At 40.5% G+C, this 9,116-nt stretch overlaps 1 protein-coding gene across 2 annotated transcripts; it reads right to left on the reverse strand.

Moving 5' to 3' along the window:
• Positions 1–38: 38 nt before the first annotated feature.
• LOC106943671 (L-aminoadipate-semialdehyde dehydrogenase-phosphopantetheinyl transferase-like) lies at positions 39–4,823 on the reverse strand. Of its 2 annotated transcripts, none has more exons than XM_015026979.1 (6): positions 4,419–4,821; positions 3,952–4,065; positions 3,278–3,398; positions 2,751–2,872; positions 1,863–2,024; positions 39–923 (listed from the first exon to the last, which is right to left on the reverse strand). In XM_015026979.1, the coding sequence occupies exons 1-6, from the start codon at positions 4,560–4,562 to the stop codon at positions 744–746; spliced, it is 843 nt and encodes a 280-aa protein (XP_014882465.1). In that variant the 5' UTR covers positions 4,563–4,821; the 3' UTR covers positions 39–743. The 2 variants fall into 2 exon arrangements, with proteins under 2 accessions (XP_014882465.1, XP_014882466.1); XM_015026980.1 differs by having other exon boundaries at positions 751–970; positions 4,419–4,823.
• Positions 4,824–9,116: the final 4,293 nt, after the last annotated feature.

Genomic DNA, 9,116 nt, shown 5'->3' on the forward strand with positions numbered 1-9,116 from the left:
CTTAACTGTTAAATTTAGAAAAATGCACCTATTTACTTGAGTACATTCATTCAGTGAGAAATATAAGTTGAGAAATGGTGGCACAATTATTGGCAGCTGTAGAAATGCCTTCAAAATAAATTCAGCTGGTTCTTCTTCATTAGAAACGAGGTCCAGGCCCAGGCAGGAAAAGATGATGCGTTTAAAATTCCAGACTCGCTTTTATACGGAACAATGATGCGCCTACAAGAATTACAATGGTGCGCTGGTTCTGGTCCTGAAGAGACACGTTACTGATGCGACGCATACAATTCGCTTCATTATTAATTTAAATTGTCTGGACACTGTTCTGAACGATATGCACCGAGGGAACCATGGCCTCCGTTTACATGGCTGTGTGTGTGTGTGAGGAAAGTAAGAACAGACTAGCGGGCCGGTGGCTCATCAGCTGTCAGATCGTCCTGTCTGGTCTGACCCAGCTGGCTCTTATTTATCCAAACCACTGAGTCACATCTGATTTTGCACATATTTCTGTCTCCTAAAACTGGCAGAAAAATGACAATTTCTCACTCCCAACAAAAGCCATGGTTTTTTTGGCCAAACGAAAAACACCAAGAACAAATTCCCTGCTCCCTCCCATCGACAGGACACTGATGCGACCACTGTATTTAACTACCTTTTGTGTGTGTGGGGGAGGGGGACAAAAAGCATATTTTCACCTAAACACAGATGTTACTTTGTCTTTCACTCACACTTCTTTTCTCTTATTTTCTCAAAGCTGGCCTCAGATGTATATTCAGTTGGAAATGCTGTTTTGTCTTTGTCACAAATAAAGCAGAGCAGCTACTCAAGTCACCAAAGCTACGTTTCCTTACTGCGGAGCTGGCCTCGTCCGCTGGTCCGAGTGCAACGGCGACGTGATGGTCGGCGTCCAGCAGGCTCTCCTGCGGGAGCACACCGACAGACACGTCAGGACAGGGTTTGAAATTACCTGCAAGAGTGAGTGAAAATAGCCATCTGTCTCCGTGTGTTAGCTCTGTGATTGACTGCGAAAGACCCAGCCTGCCTCTCCCGCATGACTTTTTAATGATAAACAGCAATTGCTGAGAAATGGCTGAATACTCGTGTCTGTAAAGTGTCAAAAGCTAAACAAGCAGCAAATCCCTCCGGAGCCACGGGCGACATTCTGTCACAAACCAGGGCGTACCGTTTTAAAATTAAAAACAAATACGCACGGAAACTGAGCAGATTTCAGATTCATAACCGACAGGCGCCAGTTTTTCAAAGTGCGGCAAAGAAAAGAAACATATCAAAACAGTTAGTGGTAATTACAAGTCTACTTGGTTTAGCCTATTTACATTTTGTATTCTCATGTCAAGAAGATCAAATCGCAATGAGAAGAGATTTCCACGTTGTACTAAAAGTATCAAGACAGAACTGTGCAAATTATCATGTTGTATCAACGATTCGCCACAAAAAGACATTATAGAAACAAAAGAAAATCTCAGGTGTATGCAAAAAAACTAAATCGGCAATCTTATGCATTTGCTGCATGTTTAATAATATAAACTCATATATTGGATAGTTGGTTGTTTCAGCTTTGTCACTTGCTCATTTACAGCAATCTTTACCCAATTCTCCCCCACCCCATTTAGTTAGACATCTAAATGCATAAACGATATGAAAATTGTTTAATATCCTGAATTTATTTTGAAATGTGTCAAAGGCAATGACGGGTAAGAGGTGGTCATCATAAAGCTTTTGGGACTTGTGTATATTTGATGGGTTAACATTAGAATCCCTTCCTGGTGATCTATTTTCCGTAAGAAAACCAATGTTAAACATGGAAAAAGACATTCAGATGCTTTCTGAACCCAACTTACTTCAAATACCCACAAATCCTCTGGTTCCTCATCCAGATGCATCTTGGTCTGGCGCAGCACGGTGCCAAGTGTGAGCAGCTCAGGTGACAGGTGAAACTCCGCCCTCTGCAGGTTGAAGCCCAGACCTGTGCCGATGGCCTTGATGAAGCTCTCCTTCAGGGTCTTGGTGCAAAAAAAAAAAAAAAAAAAAATCAAGAGGAAACTTGATTAGCTAACGTGGACAGATAAAGAAAATGTTTTTGCTTGTGTGAGTAAAGCTGAAAGTGACAGTCTGAGCATGGACAGCGAGCGTGTCTCTGTGGTTCGAACTCCAGCAGATGAATTCACGCACACGTGTTAAAAGGCGTGCATACAAAAGAGGGGCTTTATGTCTCTGCATGCGCCCAGCCAAAACAAGCCATGCTCCATGGCCAATAAGCCACAATAACACCATTACAGGACTAATCACTATGGCAACCGTTGAGCTCTGCCATTAGTCAACAGTGTGGTGGTGATATCAGAGCTTTGACGTCTCTGTGCCGCCCTCTCATTCTCACAGCATCTTTACTTAGCTCAGCACTTGCTTACAGTGGCCATCTGTGTGTGTGTGTGTGTGTGTGTGTGTGTGTGCGTGCGTTCATGTCTTTGAAGAAGAAATGGAAGACGGGAAACAAAGCTGAGTACTGTGACAAGGACATAACGGGACCAACGGGAGATTAGAGGAAGGGAGAAAAGTGGAGGTGAAATTTGAATCAAAAGGAGGTCAAGCAAAATGTACAAATTTCTCTCTCTCTCTTCCACACACGCGCACGCAAACACACACGCGCACACACACACACACACACCACCGCCTGTGGCGCCCGGCAGCAATGCAGTGTGATGACAGGGTAGTATGGTTGCCATGATTACCCAATGGCGGTAGAACGCGGCAAGCTGCTGGTGCTCCGAGGCGGCTGATTGGATGGTGCTCCATTCGTGCGCTGTAAACTGACGAGTCATGATGCGGAAAAACTCCGGGACGGAGTTGCTACCTGCAGGAGACGGAGACACGAGGACGCAGACGTGAGGAGAGGGGAAAAAAAGTGAGCAGACGGAAAATAATGTGCAAAAGCAAGTCACAACCTTAATTATCACAATGCATATTTGATTGTGGTGACTGAACACACAAGCTCTGGACCTACATTTTAAAATCGCATGTCTTATGAATACTTTTGTTAGACAACAGCAACACCTTGTGGATAACTTGTGAAACTACAAATCTAAAATAGGGCCACAGAATAAAAACGTTTACAACCAGCTGCAGAAATGGATTCATTATTGTGAATCTCTTATGACACTGCATTTATAGTTGCATTGAAACATTTCATAAAAACTCTAAAACTCTCACATTTGCTTTTATGTAGCAATAAAACTCATGCGTAAGTCTCAGCCTTCACCTGGCAGCGTGGTCTTCATCACATCTACTCCAACCTGCACCCCCTGCTGTGCAGCAAGCACAGCATAGTCGCCTTGGTGGGAGATGTTGAAACTCCAGGGTGGATCAGAACCAGTAGTGACCTGCATCGTTTTCAAATGCATTAAAAAAAAAAAAAAAAAGGTTTCTAGTTGATTTAGTGTGTTAGTGTGTCTTGACAGTCAGGTGAGGCTCCACGTGTGAAAATGAAGACAAAGGAGGGCTTTTAATATACAGATAATGTTCCAACAGGCAGAACATTGTGATACTTGTGTATGCAGCACTGGGGATGTCAAGATGGGCTAAATGTGACCCAAAGTGCCAGCAATGGCCTGTGAACAATCACAATCCAAGACATAAAATAAATTGCAAGTCCAAAATAAACTGGAATTTATTTAGGGGACTGACACAAGTATGAATGGTTATCATACGGACGGGGAAAACCCCCCACATAATTTAATAGTTATTTATTTATTATGACTTGGTAGTGCAACCCAAAAATCAAGTTCTGACCTGGGCAGATATTCATTTCACATTGTCGGGGGTCCCATGTGTCTCATGCTTAATGGGTTTCAAACAGTAACAGAGTAAAAAAAAAGAAAAGAAGAAGAAGTAGCATAAGGAAACACTTAACCTTAAATGAAACAAAGTTTTTACCTGTAGAGGGGCAGCCAGATATGGTTTCCCTCGAGGGGATCGGTTTAATCTGATCTGTGACCAGGGGATTCCCATCATCTCACAAACAAATTTCCTGAGCAACAGCCGGCCAGCCTGTTGGCACATATATATTTAACATTATAACCTAATAGGTTATTCAAGTCGCCAGCTGTTTCTCAATAGCATAAAAACATGGTGAGCTTCGAGAATAAGAAGCAACGATTTGTTTTGTTTTATGACACTGTTTTTATGTCATCCTGGAAATTGAAGACCCTTCAGATTTTTGTTAATCATTAAATCAATCGAAACTGTACATACATCCTTGAAGTTCTTGGTGTCTATTCAGCTAGGGTGCATTTTACTAACTCAATGACAGTGTATAAGTTGATCAGTCTACAAATTAATTTCCGTTCATGCATACCAATGACAGCTGCAGAAGGTGGGTAAACATTGCAGATCAGACTCACCATCGCTGACTTAGCATCCTTAGCGAAGACAAACTGTCCGATCCTGTCCTTCTCTTCTTGCTGGACACACCGAGCAGCAAACAACCATTCGGACCTGCTCGGTGTCCACGACCCGCAGCGGAAACCCCAGCGGACAGAGCCCATACCTGCTCACCTTCGTCATCTTAACTCCTGCAAAACTTCCCGCTGATCACAATAAGCTACCTTTAGCATGGCGTCCCAGCATAAACAAACTTAATTGTGTTGTATTTAAAATTTTGGGGTCTCGGAGAGATGCAGATGAAGAAATGTTGGAACTGGTAAACCAAGGCAGATAAAAATTAAACCGACCTTTCTGTTTACGTTGCTACTTTGACTCCGCTATATTCACCCGGAAGAGCATTAATGTCGTCAGAAGGGGAAAAGCGGGTCAGGATTGGCCAATACGAGCGTCTGAAACAGTGAGCTAATAAAGTTGCCTTCATGTACTTTCAAGAATGTTGTAAATAAGAAATAGAATCGTTAGGCGTAAGATTATTTCATTACTTTCTTAGTAAAATCCGATAAATATGACATGAAGTTTACAAAATTAATATGCTCTCAGCGAGTCTAAATTTCTTAATTTATATGTTTTCGTGTATTTTACAGAAAATTAAGTTTTTATTCTAAACTGTGACACACTAATTAAATATGTTATCTGTATGGTACTAATAAAAAAACAAACAAACCCGGAAGTGACATTAAATAAAGTTAATTTTAATAATAAAAAAATATAATTTAAACAAAAAATAACGGTCTGGTGTATTCTTCGTGGTTGGTGCCCAACTTGAGCCTCGGAAATGCTGGTGACGGACTGACCTGAAAAGCAACTGGAATTATGTCTAAGCGGTGTGGTTGTCTCTCTGCATAGCAAGGGACATATTTTTCTCACATATTATAAATAAATAATTACAAATAAACCGGGTCTTATTGTCTAAGACTGTTCAAGATTATGATTGTTGTTCTCCTCTGGCTTAGGCGTATGCCTCCATTATTATTTATTTAGCCATTTAATTAATTGATTGTCTTCTCAATATAGAAAGACAGCCAACGAATCCTACAGAATATTAATATTTTATATGATATAAATCTCACAGAAGCCAGCTGCACTCGTGGTAGCTGTAACATTTAATAATAATGTTGATTATTTTTGGTTTTATTTAGTTTTTTATTATTCTGAAAGTGTGGCATGTAAACATATTTAGTCGATCAAACTAAAAATTAGAAAAACAACACCTAGCATCGGGCCAAAACACCTTATTCCACAGATTTGATGTGACCCCTACCTGACTTCATGATGCTATTTATTCGTCAATCTTCCATAAGAAAATCAAAGTTTGATTTTGAAAGAAATTCAAACAACAATTTAACACATTAAAATGTGAAAAGTTCAAGAAGCTTTTACAAGTAGTATAGCTAATTAAGAGTAGTTTATGCAAAAAAAGTCTAGATAAAAGTTGTTTTTCTACATTTTAGGTTTTTCCACTCAAAATAATCAGTTATATTGTCCATATTCAACACTTTGTTACCACCAGTCTGGTCAGTCATTATTGAATTTAACTTTTCAGACTGAATTTCTTCAGTTAAATAACACCTTTACTACCACAGTATCAACCCTCAGTTTACTCTTCCTGTCTGACTCCCAGGTGGACTGCTGGATCCTGTCGGTTTGCCATGACTCTCAGCTCACCTGGCAACAGCACAGATCAGGATATAAAGGCGCAGCACCCTGCCAGGCCAGCGATAATATACTTTACTTGTCTGTTTCCACATCAAATCGGAACCTTATGGAAGCAGTAGAAGGAACCTTTCTGAGCGAAGCGTGAAGAAAGAAATACCTATAGACGGTGCACTCTCCTGGCCCACCTGCTGTGATTTCCTCACTTAGCTTGCATCTTTCCAGCTGGTGTTTCCTTAACTCCAATTCTCACACACACTCACACAGAGACAGCATCTAGTGGAACAGCTGGCATCCATCTCCCGGGAGGTGGAAAACTTCACATAAGACGGCTTGAGTCACAGAGGAAGTCTTCTCGGATGAAAACTGCAATACTTTTCAAACTGAAGCTCCTCTGCTAGACACTCGCTAACATTTATTGCTAACATCCACGCACCTTGAGGTCTAAAGATTCATTCTCCCCCTCACTTTTATATGTCATCTCTCGATTTCTCTCTTTCCTCCGTGTTTTGTAATCTCTCCATCTATTCCTCCTATTTGTTTGTCTGCTTTTATCTTATTGCATAACCTCCTCTCAGTTTCTTCTTGTGTATTTGCGAGGTTTAGCCCCCCGTCCTTTGCTTCTAACTGGATTTCCTGCAGTTAAAGCTTCTGAAAAGTAAAAGAAAAGCAACTCCAGTGTCAGAGAAACAGAGGTTCTTATCAGGGAAGTCCACAAGAGGAGAGATGTGTTGTTCTCCAAACAGCAGGTGGGGGTTTCCTTGTCTCTTCCAAAGTGATGTATCCAGTGGTGTGGTGCAGAAGCACAAGCTGTTCTGTGGATACTGACTAAAGCATGTACAGTTCTGTTCATTATGGAGAACGTAAGGATCTTTCTTTTCCTGATATTTCAAATGCGCAGATGATTACATTGGCTCAATTTAAAGTCTTTAAAAATATTTTTACATTTTATTCCTAAAAGACAGTTTTATTCAACTGTTCAGGTCCGAGCACATTTTGTGGCTTCCCTGGTAAAAGTGTGTAAAAAAAAAAAAAAAAAAAAAGCTCTAAATAAGTTACAGTTCATTGCATTAAGATAATTGGAGAGCATGAGGAGCTTTTTCCACTTATTCATTCTGTGTTTCCCACTAAACCTATCTGAAGTGCTTGTTGGAAAGAAATTCAATAATTGTCTCATCTGACCCATAATGTCCCAAAGCGATACTCAGGAGAGATACTGAAGCTCAACAGGATTACATTCGTTATTGTACGACATAAAATATTTTTTTTCTAGGCATCAATCTCAGATAATCAGTCGGCATATTGAGGTACACTGAATTTTTTTCCTTCCTTTCATTTTTACCCTTTTTTTTTAACCTCAATCATGCACACTGTTCTTTATAGGAACACCAAATAAACAGTAAAATATTTACAAACAGATAAAAGTTTAATTGAAAATGAATCAGTTGGAAGAAAACGCAATTCCTCCATGCTTGATTGTTAATGCTCACCTGACCTAAACTACTCAAAGAATGATGAGTTCATTGATTCTCTTGACTTAACATTGTTGAAGGGGGGGATTGTTAAAATACTGTATATAATATGAACAAAGACTTATAGGTAGAGGTAGACATTTTATAACAAAAATAAAACATAAAACTAGGTTTCTTTGAGGAATAAATTCAGAAGGCAAAGAAGATAATTCTTTTTAAATCACATTTTCTATTCCGTCACTGATTAAATGGGTTTTGTGTGCTTTGTTCAGTAATTTTATTAGCTTCCGACAAGAACAACAATGGTTCATTTGAATACCGCTCTGAACACATTTGGAAATCCGTGCTGTTCAGTGCCAGTAAATGCTTCCTGACAGGACAAACAGAGCATCACTGGTTGGACTTGGGACTACACAGACATGGATTGTTTTAGCAAATTAGGTATTTTATTTAATTTGACAGCAGCCTGAATTACTCCTACACATCTGCAGCACAGCAAGAGCTCCCTGTTTCCTTGCAACGCCAAAGCTGAGATAATAATCCATGTTAGTGTTGTTAGACCAGAACAGTCTAATTGCTGGTTCTTGTTGTTTTCTTCTCTGTGGGTCTGAGCAAAAACGCTGCAGCTAATGAGCTGAAGAGGCAGAGATGGGAAGAAGTGGCACAAGGTGTGAGTGCACTTTGGGGAGGGGGAGAGATGCGTTCTGCAGGAGAAGTGCATTTAATCTTCAAAGCGTAGTTTGATGCACTTAAGCTTAATTTCTAATCAATGCACGTTTCTGTTGTTTTTCCGTATTAATTTCCGTCTCGGATCTGCCTCGGAGGTGAAGCGATGTTATGACAGCTTGAAGGCTGAGCTTCCTTTCTCCTCCCCAATCTCGTTCCTGGCAGTGAAGCCCGAACGCTATCACTCCTCTCCTGAGCACAAAGCCGCCTCTCCTGGGTTGGGATGTGAACAGCTGCCTGACCTCTCTTGGCTTCCCAAAGGATGGCCAGCGTGAGTGGCCAGAGCCGATAGAGCTCAGTGAGCCGAGCGCTGCGGTCTGCGGTGGCACATGTGGGTGGGAAGATGGAGAGCGACATCTGTGAATACGACGTGAGAAACATAAACTAACAGGCAAAAAAATGTTGGCAGAATAACGGCGTGTTAATTTTACTGTGCAAGTATTGATATCTGTTAAACCATTTCACATGGCATCCACAAATTGATTTTTTTTATTTTTATATGAAACATGAAGTGCCACATATTTGTGAAGCATGACTGGAAAGGACATGTGTTTTTCACTACATGTGGTGTATGTGTCATCTAGAGACGCATTATTGTGCGTTTATCTTTGCAAAACAGCTCAAGCTTAGTCTGAGTGGATGGAGCCTGTCTGAGAGTGTAGGCTTTAAAGGTCTTGCAGCAGATTCTGAATTGGACTTAATAACAGACTTTGACCCATTCTAAGGCATTATGTAAACCATTAAATTGTAGCCTGATGTGTATTTGAAAGAACTATGTAAACCATGTTTTATTTATTAGTTTTT

The sequence above is a fragment of the Poecilia latipinna genome, unplaced genomic scaffold, assembly GCF_001443285.1.
Source record: "Poecilia latipinna isolate Pla-1442-1.1 unplaced genomic scaffold, P_latipinna-1.0 Scaffold5667, whole genome shotgun sequence".
In the NCBI taxonomy this organism is placed as follows: domain Eukaryota; kingdom Metazoa; phylum Chordata; class Actinopteri; order Cyprinodontiformes; family Poeciliidae; genus Poecilia; species Poecilia latipinna.